This window comes from Zonotrichia leucophrys, chromosome 2, assembly GCF_028769735.1.
Source record: "Zonotrichia leucophrys gambelii isolate GWCS_2022_RI chromosome 2, RI_Zleu_2.0, whole genome shotgun sequence".
Taxonomy (NCBI): domain Eukaryota; kingdom Metazoa; phylum Chordata; class Aves; order Passeriformes; family Passerellidae; genus Zonotrichia; species Zonotrichia leucophrys.
In genome coordinates this window covers 143807566-143824228 of record NC_088171.1, presented here as the reverse complement: position 1 = coordinate 143824228, position 16663 = coordinate 143807566, and the positions used below count along the sequence as shown (strand labels likewise).

General features: G+C 41.5%; 1 protein-coding gene across 1 annotated transcript in view; it reads left to right on the top strand.

The window, feature by feature from the left end:
* Positions 1 to 16663, top strand: part of CYRIB (CYFIP related Rac1 interactor B) — a 75887-nt gene that overhangs the window by 41830 nt on the left and 17394 nt on the right. Inside the window, 1 exon segment of the mRNA XM_064706691.1 lies at positions 3428 to 3464. Coding sequence (XP_064562761.1) covers positions 3428 to 3464 — 37 coding nt within the window.

Genomic DNA, 16663 nt, shown 5'->3' with positions numbered 1-16663 from the left:
CGGGAGCTGTTAGCATGAATGAACTGAGAACATCTGTGCCATGGTCCACAGCTGGTTCACATGGATTTCAAGGTGGTGATGCTTTCCCAGAGGAGTCCCAGTGCAGGCTTGATCTGCAAACCAGGAATTGAAACATTTGCTCTGTCAGAGTAGCAGTCTGCTTGTTTTGAGAACAGCTTTAGTCTGGGTGCCCAGTATTGCACAGAGGTACATTAATCCCATGCAAGCTTTTGCTAGTAAGTGCTGTAAGCTTTGTGAAATTCATACTTTCTGAAGTTCCCTGATGATCTGAGATACCAGTTGAGTAGGCAAAGTAATTTAGATTCTTGGTGTAAAGTTGTTGATGATTCTATCTTACCACTCAGTGTTTTCAGAACGTGAGTGTTGGAAAGCCTGAAAAAATCATCATTCTGTAGGAATTTATGAGTGACAGTCACTGACAAGTCTGTGCCTGAGTTGAGGCTCCTTTTTTAGTTCAGCCAGAGCTGGGCAGAGGACAGTGGTTTCACACTGGAAGTTCATGGTTTGCTGTTCTCATGTGAAATCTGTTTCCACGTATTGCTGAGTTAAGCAGCATCAGTTCAATATGAGGTGGATGCCCAAAGCACAGGGCTTACTCAGTGGTTAGCCAATTTTCATTGAGGTTTTTTCCTCCAGTTTCATCATTCACATTGATGCCAAGTTTACTTACTGCATCTTTTTTATCTGGGTACCATTTGACTTGTCAGCTGCAGGCTTGTGCTCTGACAAACCAAATGATGCTTGGTTTTGTTTCTGTTATGCTACATGTAGATGGTTCACTGTCCCTCTCTGATGGCTCTCAACAGTTTTCCATTTTGGTTCTTCATCTGCTGTGACAATTCTTTGAATTTCTGTTGTAGTTGGCCTGAGATATTGGCACATGCTTTGGCCTCTTTCTGCTGTGGTGAAGTTAGGCTGCAGTTCAAGGGAAGGGGTTGTGTGGCTAAATGAGATCCCTGGGATGGGATGCATTAATCTCTCTGCTGTTTGACTCCATGAGTTGTAACCCATTGAGTAAAGTTAATTTTCCTGCCCAGAACTTTTTTTCTCTGTAATGTAGCATTAAATATTTGACTACCTCAGAATCACAAGGAATTGAAAAATGCTGGGTCTGAAATATTCAATTTTCACTGCCTATTAAGTTGTGTAGTTTGCATGTCTCATCTTGTGCCTGTTTGTGGTATTTCTATAATAATCTGCAGATCTAAACCTTGAGGATAAGTCAGAAGGAAGCTCAGAGGTTTTGCAAATCCTCTATCCCAGCATGAAAACCCAAATAGTGCATGTTGAACCAGAAAGAGTTCTTCATTTAGAAACTCTTTAGTCTAAATCAAGGTGTATCCAAAGTGCAAAAATGAATTCTGAAAAGAATCCAGTTCACCAATCATTTCACATCTGTCTATTTTTAATGCATCTTTGCTGGTGTTCCTCCCTGACTAGAGATCAGCAAGTCAATTTCTTATCCATTTAGGCAGTGCTTTATTATATTGCTCAGTGCCAGCCTCTAAATTTAAAATACTGTGATGTGAAGTCACACTATGTAAAAAAATCAAATACCTGTCAGCTTGCCAGGATAAACCAAGCATCAGCAGTGCTCAGTGTGAGCTGTTTTGCTCAAAGGCTTTTCATAGCTACTAAAGGATAGGAAACCAGTTAATGGATTCCTGTGCTAACATCTCTGCCTGTTATTGATGATAGTCCAACTGACCTATAATTCTCAGCTTTCCTGGCTACTTCCCTTTTGCCTAATGGCTTTGCTGTTCTCCTCCTGTCTTCATTACCGCAGGAGTCCTAGAAGGCTTTGTTAATTATTAACTTCCACTCATTCATTGAAGCCTTCGGGACCAGCCACCTGAGCATCAGCACGTTGTTCTTGCAGGTGGTAAGTGCTTATGTCTCTATGTGTGCAGCACTGTGTCCAGAAAGATGGGAAGACCTGACCTCATTTTTTCCCTAATAATTCTATCAGTTGGAAATAGGTGTATTTCTGTAGAAATGAACCAGTACCATTAAAGGACACTTTTTTTTTTGAAAGTCCCTAAGCTAGCTGCTACAGTGGTTTCCTTTCATTTTCAAATTTATTTCTAGAGTCTGCTCATTCGAATGAATTTAGGCTTCTTGCTTTTGTTTAAAGCTCAGTCCTATCTGACTTCTCTTTCACTCTTTTTCAGGAAATTAACTTCTTAGAGTAGTGTTGGGTCGCACTTTGGTTTCAGTTTCACTTTGCAATGCCAGTTGTGTTCAGCCCTGACCTGCAGGGGACTAGCAATTTCCAGAGTTTTATTTTTGTTGTGCTGTCTCAAAGCACAAATTGAGCAGTCTGAAGTCAAGAGAAGGGAGAAAAACCCCCATATTTAAAATATTCCCAATGAGAGTGGGTGCATTTTAGGGAATTGCAGTAGCTCCTACAAGGACAGTGCTGTTAACCGTGTTGTTGTCCTGAAGTGCTGGCTGTTGCTTATTTCTGAGAGAATAAGGGGAAGCTGAAGTCAATAGGAAAAGGGCAAAAGCAGCTGTTACCCAAACTTAAGGCTGGTCAAGGGGAAAACTTCTTTGAGAGAGAAGTGTGCGCTGAAAAGGATGGAGAGTTAAATTTCTACAGTTGTAACTATCTGATGGTCGTGATTTTGCTTATGTTCAGTTCTCTGGGCTGTGAAGAGTCATTCTCACTAAAGTCTCCACTCTGCTCCTTGCCTGTGCTGCTGTGTATCTTCAGAGCCTTCCCTAGCTAATGTTACACTATTATTTCCTGTGAAACTTGCAGTTACTCTAATACTCCAAACCTTCTCCTTTAAACTATACTGTTAACATAATTATTTCACCATGTTATGACGGTGATAACGATGTGTGCAGCACACTGAGGCTGTCCAAGAACACTAGTTTTCTTTGTTAAGCAAATGGTTTTCAGTGACTTGAAAATGCCTTCTCTGGAGGTCAGCATGCAAGCCTTGAATTTTTTCAAGTGCACATTTGTGTGGTTGGATTAGAATCTTGTGTGATTTTCTTGTTAAAGCAATGTGAAATGCAAGCAGAACAGTTTGCCACTGGTATTTTATTGCAGCTTTGACTGTTAAGTTATTAAATTTATTCTGGAATATATGTGTTTATGCATTGTCTAATGTGGCAGCATTTTTCCTTGGAAGCACATTCATTGCCAAATAATGGCATTCCCTATTTATTTGTATGCCTAGAGATAAAACACAGTTCTGAATTACTTTTTCTTAGCATATTTTTTAAAAGTCCTGGTGGTGTATGGATCCAGGACTGTGTTTATGAAGTAGATACATAAGAACAGTATGTCTGGAACAGATGTGTGTTTGCTTTTCCAAGATCACACTGCATTGCATTTAAGACTTTTGGTGTAAAAGAATTAATTTCCATAATCTCTTTTTTCTTTTTAAAACAGACTGGAGGCCAAGAACAGAGTTCAGCACTGGCTGTAGGTAAGAATTGAAACTTAAACTGCTTGAAAACTGCTGCCAAATGAGCAAAATTGTAGTATGTTAAAGAAGAGAAAATGGGACTCTTTCAATATTAGTCATTTTCCCTGCAAGAGCTTGCTTTCCCTCTTTTCCTTCAAGAACTCTTGAAATGTGTGGTATTCTCTGGGAGTCCTGATCCCTGACAGAATTTGTCTCTGTGTTTAAAGATGCTAAACCAGGCTGCAAGGATTTGGTTTTTGCTTCCACAGGGCCTCAGCACAGAGCATGGTGAGGCTGATTTTGAAAGCTCTTCACCAGAGTCATGTGAAGTCTCATTACTTCAAAGAAGGCATTTCCATTGTACACAAAGTGGTTTGGACACTTGTGTGAACTTACCCTAGAAGACTGTGCAGTTTCTTGAACTATTTAAAGAAAGAGATAATGTTTTGGTGGTTTTTCTCTCTGTTTTTAGTAAAGCTACTGTGTAGCCGAACCAGATCCCTTATGCCAGAAACCAGTACTGTGAACCAGCTTGTGAGACTGAAGAGGTAGCACATGCTCATGTGAAGGTTTTAGCTTAGTTTTATAACCTGCTGCTTGTCATCTAAGTGTCTGTGTTATACTTCATGTTTATTGTGCTTTGCCAGCACAGCCATTCATCTTCTGTCACATTGAGAAGGTGATGGTACCAAATGTGAGGTAGGATTTATTTTTCTTCTGTTTTTGATTAATCATCAAAAAGCCATTGAATTCTGGGGAGCTGGTTAGATGGATTTGTGTTGAGGGTTAATCTAGGCTAGATACAGGTGCCCACCAGAGCCACTCTGTCACTCCCTTCTGAGTTGGAGAAGGGAGACAAAATACAACAAAATCTCATGGACTGAGATAAGGGTGGGGGGAGATCATTCACCAGTTACTGTCATGGGTAAAACAGACTCAGCTTAGGAAATTTAGTTGAATTTATTACCATTAGAATTAGAACTCCTTCCCCCCACCCCTTCTTCCTTACTAAGCTTAACTTCATCCCCAGTCCTTTGCCTCAGCCCTTCCTGCTCAGTCAGGGGAGATGGGGAATGGGGGCTGCAGTCACTTCATCACAGGTTGTTTCTGCTGCTGCTGCTTCCTCCTCAGGGAGAGGGGCCCTTCCCTGTTCCAGTGTGGGATGTCCCTCCCACAGGGCACCGTCCTCCAGGAACTTTAACAACATGAGTCCTTCTCAAGGGCTACAGTTGTTCACAAACTGCTCAGTGTTGGTCCCTTCCATGGGGTGCAGTCCTGCAGGAACAGGCTGCTCCATGTGGGTCCCCCACAGGTCCTGCCAGGAGAACCATGGGCCCACCATGGGCTTCCCACAGGGTCGCAGCCTCCTTGGGCATCCACCTGCTCTGGTGCAGGGTCCTCCACAGGCTGCAGGTGGGTCTCTGCTCCCATGTGGGAATAGCACTAGTACCTTTTGCCTTTAACAGCTTTTACTTACAAAGTCCTTGAGGGTATTGTTAAAGCTGCAGTTGGAACTAGTGCAAACTTTTAATTTACGGTATTGTGTGCATTTACAAATGAAACATTATAAAAGTTACTGAAGTGAGTCAGACCATGGGTCCATCTAGGCAAGTCCAGGCTCCAGGATCACCATCTTTCTTCCCTCTGCATGTGTGCACTTGGTTTTGCACATCCTTTCACAATCTCCACTTACTCATCTACTAGAGCAATGCTGCTTCTGCTTAGGAAGGTGAGAGTCTTCCAGAAAAGCTAGAAAAACTCTGGTTGCATTGCTGGGAATGATTCTGCAGGAAGAAGAATGCTGTCCAGCAAATAGCTACAGCACATGGCAAATAACTTCTGTTTTCTTTGAAGAAACTGTGAATCAGGTATTGAAGGGAGAATGTTTGCAAGTCAAGGTGATGTGGTGTCCAGCTCAGCAGAAGCTGGGGTGTCACTCCTGATGCTTTCAACTTCTCCAGCTGTGCAGGACAGAGTTAGCTGCCAGATGCTTGACAGCATCATGAGCCATCAGGGAATCACCAGTGTTCAGAGTTGGGAGGGACTGACCAACCCTACCCAAGCAACATGTAAAGAACTGAAGACTATGGAGGAGTTTGGTAAAGTTTTAAAGAATGGACAAGCTGAATTAGATGTTGCTGTTGAATAAGGTTAAAACCTGAGAAAAAGCTTAATATTCAGTGAACCTAAATCTTTGTGTGAGCAGGTGCTTAAGGAATAGTAGGAACAGGGATACCATGTATTTGTGGTTCTTCTAGTATGTATTTTCAGCTGGGGTATTTTTCAGAGCCACATGTTATTAAAGGTGTTCAATATTCTTAATGTCTTTCCATTCTGCATGTGTACCTGGTTTTCCCCAGGAACTGCTGTGAGACAAGATGAGATGGACCTGTAGAGTTCACAGATGGACCACTGCAGAAAGTCATAACTCTGCATGATATTCTGTGTATTTGTTACTGATCTTAATGGATTTCAGGTTGTATGATATCACTGAAGAATAGAAATGTTTCTCCATATTTCCAACAGGTGGATGGTAATTAATTGTCTTATATTATCTTAGCCTTACTGGGTACTTCTAGTTTGATTTTAAGATATAATAAAATTTGAGATGATGGGAGAAGTGGAAAATTGGATAAAAAATGATCATATTTGCACAGATATATAAATCTGGACCAGAAATCTGTAGTGGACTACCAGCAACAGAAATCTGACCCAATCTGGTCAGGTGGGGTTTTTTTATTTAGTTGGAATTTTTTTAACACTTGCTTTCCAACAAGAAAAACTATCCAGGTTCAGTAGAAGTAGTTGGTGGACTTTTGAGAGGATCTGAAGAAGTAACTTGATGTAACAAAGATAGCTGGTAGATCTTCGATCTTGCAAGGAGTCACTTTTGAATAATAAATAAACAACCATGTAGAGACCAGTTTTATCCCTCTGCCCTGCCTAATGCCTCTCTGTTTGTTACTGTTTCTGAAAACAGATGGGATGGGAAGGAGCATCATCCTGCTACTCATCCTCTGTTGTACCATCATCATCTTGATGTGCTTCATTAGCCTTCTGTATCCGGCAAACATACTGTGTCTGACTGGTGTCTCAGAAAAGGAAAATCCACAGAAACATCAGAAAGCTGTCCTGATATGTGGAAACCTGTCCTTCCAGCTCCATGATTTGGAAGGCCATAGGCCTTCCTTTCCTCTTTGATATTTCAGAGCTGCTGTGTCACTGAACTGAATCCTCAGATGGACAGTCAGGTTCATACACGCAAGGTTTGTGGTTTAGCACTGTGACATTCCAGTAGAAGTCCCTTGAGACGGAATTTGTTAATGTCTATTTATATCCATCAGCTGGATGAGGAGATAATTTGTCGTGGCATCATTAGTGCAGGATTGCAAGCCAAGGCACTGAAGGGATGCAACATTTGGAACTGAACTTGGAGAAAGCATTTTACCTGAGTGTTGCAGAGTGATGTGGATGCTTGTACTCCTTGTGCTGGTGCATTGGATGGCAGCACTGCCAAGGCTGTGGGATCCTCAGTGCAGCTTCACCCAGTGCTGATATTGACACGTGTGGCAGTCTGAGAGGTGGGAATTCAGCTCCTCTGAAAGAAAGCCATTTCCAAATCAAGGAGGCTGGAAGAGAAAGTGCTGTTTCACGTGTGAAATACCTACTGAAAAATGGCACATCAACTGGACTAGTTAGGAACTGAAACATACTCCTTTCAGTTAGGAACTGAAAACATACTTCTTTTTTTAGCATTTAGATAAAACTTGCAGGTTTGGTTTTGGGGTTTTGAGGCTTTTTTTTTATTTTTGGTTGACGTTTTGCTTTTTTTATTCATACAGAGGTGATTGGCAGGAGAAAGACTTACCATACAAATTATTGTTGGGTTTGGGTTTTTTTGGAGATGAGAGCTTGAGGCTTCTTAAATTATGGGCTGACATCCTGGAAATATGAAACTTTCTTAGTAATGTGGTAGCATAGCACAGTTCTAAAGGCATGCCGTCTTTCATAGAGTGAATAGCTCTTCTCTAAAAGAGTAACAGAAGTGTAAATCTGCCACAGCTCTTACTAAATGGGGTTTTTTTGTATCTTTATGTACCTGATAAAAGCATTCTCATTGAGAAAAGGGAGAGTTGAGATCAGCCAGTGTTTGCAGTAATGGCAGTATGAGCGCAGTGTTTGGGCAGTGGGACGTGGCTGCCCTGGCACTGGGATCCCCGGTCCCGGCTGCCCTGGCACTGGGATCCTGTCGGTCCCGCTGCCCTGGCACTGGGATCCCCCGGTCCCGCTGCCCTGGCACTGGGATCCCCGGTCCCGGCTGCCCTGGCACTGGGATCCTGTCGGTCCCGCTGCCCTGGCAATGGGATCCCCCGGTCCCGCTACCCTGGCAATGGGATCCTGTCGGTCCCGCTGCCCTGGCACTGGGATCCCCCGGTCCCGCTGCCCTGGCAATGGGATCCTGTCGGTCCCGCTGCCCTGGCAATGGGAGATGCAGCGGTGGCGCAGCGCCCTCTGCTGGGGAATCGCCGGGCTAGCGGGGAAAGCAGAGTGGGAATTGCCCTCCAGTGGAAATGTCCTTGAACTGAATGAAAAGGGTGCGTTTTTCATCGATGGCTGCGATGGAATGGAATTAAAAAGAGCATTTTGCACAATTAAGTTAAAGCATGTTGGGCTTGTGTCCTTTTGAAGAAGGAAAGGGCATGTAAGTATTTTTTAACTCCAGATTCATGTTTGGAAAAATTTTGCAGTTACTTGTTGAAGAGTAAATCAGAGCAGATTTCTGGAGCATAGTCTCTGCCCTATTCAATGCTAGTTCTGTTTTAAAAACAAGCGTAATTCTTCCAGACAAATTGGGTTTGTTCCAGACTTGTGTGAGCATGCTTAGTTATTTTATTGTAGCCCCTGTCAAATACGTTATTCAGTGTCAGCTGTGCCACTAAAATGTTCCCAAATTAACAAGGCTCTAAGACCACTTCTAAAGAAACTGTGGATTCTTCAGTGCCTTTCCCTTGATTTCCTCTAAGAGGAAAAATGGGCTGAATAAACACTCCTCTGACCATACTTTACAATTCTGGTTTTGAGGAATGTGAGTCTATTCACTAGCCTGTTTTCCCTGGCAGACCTCCATCCTCCTGATATGACAAATTTTGAATTCAGTTTTGTTCTAAAGGAGACTTTATTGATGATGTGTGACCTCAAAAAAAAACTAACCCAAAAAACCAAAACAGCTTCAGCTAAAACAGGTTATTGTATCAGTCAGTTTAGGGAAGTGAATGGATGTCAGAGGCAGCTTCAAACAGCTTTTCAGTAGTCTGAACACTTACTTTTCTGTACAAAAACATTTCCTATCTGACTGTATAATTTGGTTTTTCACTTTTCAGATAGGATACTAATGATTGGACCTCCAGTAATTCAGTGATATAGGCTGTTTTAGGGGGTTTGGAGGGGGATTTTTGGCCTGCATATATTTTACCTTTCTTGTGGTTGGTTTGCAGTCCCTGGTTTGTGGCCACTGGGTGTCAGCAGTGCAGAGCCTGTAGGTCTGGGCGTGGGTTTGGACTGGGAGTCTGTCCCAAAAGTGTCTGTAAAGCTGCTGGAATCTTAATGCTTGCTTGAAAAGCTTGTCCATCAATGAAGGAAAACTGTGTGTTTTGTGCAGAGCTGGGGGTGGCTCTGGCACCTGACTCATGTGTTTGATTCAGCAGATTTACACAGGGTGCACAATTTGAGCTGTACCTTTAATATTAGTGATGATACTAGAGCTGCGATGAAGCCAGTTTATCCAAAATATTTCTTGCTTCAAGCTAATGGCACCAAGCTTCTCCTTCCTAAATCTAATGGTGATAATGTGTGATAGCTACTATTTTTTTTAATATTGACTCTAATTATTTATTCTCTCATATGCGTGATATTACTTTGGGTTTTTATCATGACGAATCTTTATTAATTTAAAAAAGCACTAAAATCAATAGATGAGATTAGAATGTGTCAGAAGGCATCTCTGCTGCTCTAGCACTATTCAGAAGAGAAATAAATACGCATTAGTCTAGGAAAGACATGTTTGTATCCAGGGAGAATTTTGAAACAATCAGAAAAGAGGGGTTCCTGCAGTGCATTTTACCAGCCTGTTTCCATCTCTGCAGCAGTCTGTAGCGTTTCAGGGTGAGGGCAGAGAGGTTCTCCCTGGCTGTGAAGCTTTGCTGCCTCATTGGCAGGGAAAGGCACGCGGGCTCCCATAGGCTGCCAGGCTGTGATGCCGTGTGTTGCTAAGGGCTGCCTTGCATTCAGCTGATCTGGGCAGGCACCTATCCACTGCCTCATTTCTTTTTGCTGTTCTCTTTTTTTTCCCTTCTCCCTGTTCATGGTTAGATAGTGTTCAATAAGCCTTGAAACAGGCTGATAGGATTATCCTTCTAGAAAAACAGTATGGGGAGACAATAAGTGTTTTGTGCATGTAGTAACCCTGCAAGTGTTATAACATGGTGGTATTTCACCATAATGCTAGACTTCTAATGCTATGCATGTTTTTTACTTACTGTTTTGCCAAAAATATCTCTGAATTGGATATTTATGCCGCACTTATATGGCCAGATGAAAATTCCAAACTCAAATCCCTGGAACAAAACCTTTATTGCTTCATTAGATGTGCTTTCCATATAGTGTTATGCTTAATTGCATATGAGATTTTCAGGGAGTTTTTCATACTGCTGTTTTCAGTTTTCATATGCAGATTTTAGTATTGGGAATAGCCTATACATGCATGTCCAAAAGGTAAGCTAAAGCAGATTTTCTTCAGGGATCACAAACAAATGTTTTAATCTATTTATTTAACTGTTTTTAAACTAGTTTGAAAGCATATTAGGCTTGAAATAGAAAAACAAAAATAGAAAATATCACTTATGAACACCTTGGCAGTGTTTTACCTGTAATGAGAGTAAGTTCTCCAGCTACTCACCAGTTGCAAGCAACATCTTTGTTAATACAATTTTTCTTCCAGGTGTGAGAGGGGAAATTCTTTGGTGCTCAGATGAATTTACTTACATTGAGTATTTCTATTACGTTTCCCCTGGGCTTAGCCTGGGGGCTGGGGGGCACTGAGATGTGTTGGGGATGTTTTCCACAGGAAGGGCATGCGTGCAAGGCTTGTTTTGAAAATATGCCTTTGCTTTCCGCTTGTCTGATCAGGGCTCTGCACGCAGCATCATCCAACCCCATAAGGCTGCAGTGGGCCAGATCACCCTAATCCAATGTGGCATTCCGTATGTCTTCCTCTGCAAGTAGGTCAAGTTTGAGCCATGTTCCTGGCTTGTGCTCCCATTTCCCATAACCTGCTCCACGTGGCTCCAGTGTTGTGCTGGAGTGCAGAGCATGCCAGCAGGGATTCTGAGCAGCTTCACAGGGACAGTCAGTTTTTGGACAGAAACTAGTGGGTTTTGTTCTGCTCTGATCTCGTGATGTTGCTTTTGTGGCAGGAGAAAACTTCAGTGCTTAAATGTGTGCTTTTACTGAGTCTTAGGCTGTTAGCTTACCTAATGAGTTGCCTCTGGACACTGCACTATAAATTTTTAAAATCAGTCATACCTCTGGGAGAGAAACTGGTTTGAAGTTTTTGAAGTGTGCTGTATTCTGAATGAGAATACCAAATAAAATTGGATAGAGGTTGATGCTCTGAAGCTGTGGAAAAATAAATAGGTAGAGACCTAAATTGTACTTTAGGCTGGACATGTGAATATTTTGATGTTAGTGATTGCAATATGCAGAATTCTTCTTGGTAAGCATTACAGCTTCAGTGTGCATCTTTTTCCATTTGTGCTGGAAGAGCTGTGGGTGAAAAGGTGATTTAGCACCCACAGAGGTCACCTCCAGTCAGTGCTCTAAATCAGCTATTCAGCTCCAAAACAAACCCCAGCTACAGGATATCAAAATCAACAGTAGGGCTTGCTGATGGCTTTAGTATTCATACAGGCTTAAGTCTTTCCTGAACTGGAGCTGATTGATGTGGTGATGTGCTCAAGAAAGGTGCAGTAAGTGCTGGGAGATCTTCTTCACTAGTCAATGGAAGCTCACTGTCAGGGCTGCCTAACTGGAACAACTAAACTAGTAATACTAACTAAACTAGTAATTTTACTTACTCAGATGAAATTTTGGACTTGCAAGGAAACTGTAAGAGAGCTTGGTAAGTTAATACTGGCTGGGCATCCACTATGTGGTTAATTACCAAGGTGATTCACAGAACTACCAAAATCTTCCTGCTGGTGATGCTTTTGCAGGGCATCAGACAGCAGAAGAGGTCACTGAAGCTAGATGTTAATAGCTGGATTTGTAGACTGCTGCTCATGCTATGTGCAAATTGTCATCATCTTTAGTATTAGATCCAGTAGCACTCTAATCTTTCATGTGTTCAGTTCTTTCAGGTGTTTTGGGCCCAGAAAAATTGCAAATTATAAGCAATCTTGAACAAACAAAAGTCTCTAGTAAATCTTTTTTATATCTATCAGGGGCCTGATGTATCTCTGGGCTAGGTTGCTTTACTCTAGATTGGTCCAGGTATTCTGCTTACACAGCACCTTCTCAGAAAGGTCTAATTTAATTTTCCTCTCTGCAGTGTTCCCTCAGAGTACAACAGGTCAGCTCTGCCTGCTGCCCACCTTGCCTTCTGAAGGAAAATAATGTACAAAAGTGAAGGGCTGTCTAACCCTAGCTGTGGCATATTGACCTGCAGCTGCTTCCACAAATCTGAGCAGTTCCACAGAGGGCACCATGGCCTTGTTTCTAAAAGGTCATTTCAGAGCTCAAGAAGGGCATGCTTAGCTTTGCCAGAAGAGTAGATTCTGACCTTTTGGCTCTTGGATTCATTACCTGGAATGCTGAGCTGAGAGAAAGCATCCTCCAAAAAAGTGCTTGAGAAATTGCATCTTCTCAATATCTATCTAAATTGCGTTTCCAAGCTCTTCATAGCTTAAAGTCTCTTTGGATTGCAGCTGGGAGAAATGGTTGTTTTTACAGTTCTTAAAACACAGGAGGTTTTTCAGTGTTAAGGGTGCTTGAGATCCTCAAGTAAATGTTACAGTGCATCTTGATTCAAGTTTCAGAAATACTGAGTGCAGTCCAGTTTCAACTAGATTTCCATGCACTCCATAAAAATCTCTGTGAATATACAGTCACTGTTTTGCTGCTAAGAAGGCAAATGTGATTGCACATCTTGTGTGCAGAACTCGGATGTGACTAAAATTTATCAAGACTTTTTCAGCACAGTGAACACACAAAGGGAGAAGTTTGTTGGGAACTTCATTATGAAAAGCTGTTCAAGCAGCTTTGTGTTCATGTAAATTGAAATACATTCCTATAGCACATCTTATCATCTTGTTGCTATCATAGTTGAATTAATCTATTATCATCAGTTTCTCTCCTTTACTGTTCACTGAGCTGCTACCTTTAGATCAGTTGCATCTTCTGCTTGAATATCACATTGGCTCTTCCATTGTAGTGCCAAAACTTATTATGCTTCTCTATTTGTTAAACTTAACTCCTGGAAAAGAAACCACATATTCTTCCTGGCAAACCTTCCTGAGGGATGAAGGTATTTGTATTGCAAAACCAAGTCCCCAACTCCCTACTCGTGTTAGGAGGTGGTAGGTGCTCAGTGACACAATCTGTTCTGCAGTGCCTCCTGCTCTTCTGTGAGCTTACCTTCAAAATATTTCAACCCTATGAGCATGACCCGGCTCTGACCTTCACAAGTAATGTTATCCAATATTTAAGCCACGTGCATGAGCCTGTAAAATCTTTGGAGTCTGGTTAATATTAAAAAAAAAAAAAGCAAAACCTACACAGAGGCATTTTTTTGAGATATGGAGAATACTTTGTTGGGGGAGGGGATGGTGCCGCTGAAGCACAGCAGTAATTGCAGGTATAGGAGTTCTCTTTAGGCCATTATCACTATTTACTGCAATGTGTTTGCTGCTTGATGTTAATGTTGGAATTGAAATATGTAATATGCTGTTCTGAGACTGAGGTTTGGTTTTTAGACCTGAATCTGTAAACTGGGTCACTGTTATTCAGCTTCTACTTCTGATTTTTTATTGGCCCTGTTGAGAATATTTGTTTAAGGATGCCTCTGTCTGCTCCTCAACAACAAGAGCATTCATAATCTGGAAAACTCTGAAATACAAAGTGGCTTATTCAGTCCTGTGTTACAGAACACGCTGAGAGAGATGGAAAAGTAATTTCTCTGCTTTCTACTGCTGTGTGTTTACACAGCATTGGTGCACTTGAAGTTTTGAAAGAGTTTGCCATGCTATGGGATAGGACGTCCTGGAGAAGCTGCCTCTTTGAAGATCCATGTTTTAATGGATTAATTTTTAAGAAGAGTCTCTCAGCTGGACACCCTAATTTCAAAATTCCTTGATTTAGTAGGTGCTTCTCACAGTCTGAGAAGTCTGATCTGAATTTCTAGGAAATAAGTTCAAGTTATTAGGAGGCAGGTCTTGCGTTTCCTTGAGTTTCAAGGAGCAGGTTGAACACGCGAAAAAGCCAGCACACACCTGGTGACTGCTGTGTGCAGAGTCCCCTGGGGTCGCCTGGGGCACAGTGCTAAAAGTTTGGATTGTAAACAGTCATTGAGTCATTGTGTAGAAGTTGTTAGAGCAAAGACTTGGGTTATTTTCAGCAGATTTGGATTAATATTCCCTCCCTTCTCAAGCTTTGTTTGTTTGCTGAATCTTGCAGATCCCACAAAAAAAAAATGTATGCTGTTCTTAGTTTTACCAAGAAATCTGTCAACACAGGTTCTGAAAATGTGTTTTGCCAAACAATTTGTTTTGAGTTCATGTTGTTTTGGTTTTCTTGGACTCCTAATAAAGTAATGATTCTTGGTGTCATGATATCTTACCTCCAGGTGAACATGATTCTTCAGTAAAAGTAAAAATCAGGAAAAAATAGAGAATATACTTGTTTGTTGTTATAGTTAGACTAATTTGAAAATTGATTTTTTTAAAATATTCTTTGTGCTTGAATTCAAATGTCAGATTGTTCATGGTTTATTCTTAAATAATTTGAGATGAGATTTTTGGGTGTGTCTTGCTTGTCTTGCGGCAGCACTCTAGTGATCTCTTGGCATTTCAGAGCAATGGTTAGTAGGTACGTTTTCATACTCCTACTGCAGGTATTGATTTCTGAAACTTGTGGTAACGTTTGAAACTGTTTTGATAATTTATCTGATTTCAAGTAACCTAACAAATATTTTATTTTTCTTCCACTTTTCATTTCTTTTAGCTGGGATGTGACAGCAAACATAAGAAGAACTGTTGCAACTTGATTTTTCTCCTGGTCTTGGAAAGTCTAGTTTTTGTTTTGCTTGTAACTCTGATTTAATGGGAAAATTGTTCATTGGCCACAGATGACTACTACTGAGAGGCTTTCCGAATCTGTTTTGGATTACAGTGAGGTAGTAAAAAAGTGTTATGATGACACCAGTTCCACTTGAGGTTCCTTTTATCCTCAACAATAATGGGTTTGTCTGGCACTGAGTGCTGCAGTTATGCAAAACAATTTAAAACAATTTCTCAGTCATCATAGGTCACATGTTCTTTATATGTATTAAACAGTGATGAAAAAGAGCCAGTAATTCACATCTTTATTTTCCTCAAAGATTATAACTTTTCCAGTTTTTCAACAATCACTGCTCTCTAGGAAGAAGGGGCATGGAAATGCTCTGTACAGTGCACAGGTTCTGCTCCCCACCAGAAGTGAATCCAGAGTGCAAAACACAATGGGAGCCCTGATCCAGTGAGACCCAGGCGTGTACTTAAAATAGGAAATGGTTACTGGAACTAAATTATTTTGCCATTTTTATTTTTAGGTTTGCTGGCATGGGTAATCTCATTAAGGTGCTAACAAGGGACATAGACCACAATGCAGCACATTTTTTCTTGGATTTTGAAAGTAAGTCTCTCAGCCCTTCGGAGCTGGTGCATTTCAAATGGTAACAGTAGGGTTGCTTATACCTGCTGCAGTGAAGGCCAGGGTACTCAATTGCCAAGTTGGAATTGGAAAGACTTGCATGCAGTTTTTGTGGTTGTTTTTTTCTTTTTTTTTTTTTTTTCCCTTTTTCCCCCTCTCCAGTAGTAGCCAAGCCACCATCATGCTGCTGTGTCAATTTTCTTTCCATGTGCTTAGTCATTTTGGGTCTCTGTGGTCAGTGATGTTCACCCATCTGCCTGCAAATCAAGTAATCATGAAATGAGAAATTCTGTCAGTATGCCATAGTAATCTGTGCTGAGCAGTTGTTCACTGTAATCCTCTCATACACAAGAGTGAGTGCTGAATCATTCCTGATCCTGCTTTGGTCGTGCAGTTAATGTGGTTTTTTTTACATCCAAAAGTCTGAAGTGAAACTGTCTGAGTTTCACAAATGTTTTAAGCACCTTGTGTATAAGGTCTGTGGCATTTCTCTGTTAGCATTTTCTGCACACTGAAATGATGTATCATAATGTGTTTTCTGTGATGGCCTTCTGACACAATTATAAGGGCTGACAAAATTAAAGCTCTTTCCTTCTGCTGTCCCATCAGGTTATAATCTAGCATGGCTAATGCTTTCCAATCTGGTACTTGGCCTCGAGGCAGTACTCCTGCTCAGGACACTGGTGCTAGAGTGTACTGGGACAGAACAGTCCCTGGCAAAGGTTTTGGTTGGATTCTGCCCCTTTCCCAAAGGGGCAGCTGTGAGGATGTTGGTGACACAGTCACTCCTTCCAGGAAAGCTGCACTGCCGGGGTCCCCAGCGCCTCCTCGAGGCGGGGATGTCCCTGCACCCAGCCTGAAGGACGGGTTCGTACCTGATGGAGCTCTCTGGTCTTCTTTCCCACTGCTTCAATCAACTACATTTGGGCTGTTCTTCTTTATAAAAAGAAAATTTTCTTTTCTCTCATTCTTGTCTTGGCAGGTACCTTAACATGGGGAACCTTCTAAAAGTTTTGACATGCACAGACCTTGAGCAAGGGCCAAATTTTTTCCTTGATTTTGAAAGTGAGAAGATGATTTTATATATCTATTACTCTTTGCCTGCAGTAGACTGCATTTGTCTTGTACTAAATGTATGCTTTCATTTTGCCATCCTTCTGACTGCTTTGCATGCATGAGCTATGGATAATTGTTCAGTGAACTTTGGTAGAAAGCAGTAACCTGTTCTAAAATATCCTCAGGTCCTAAAATGTAAAATC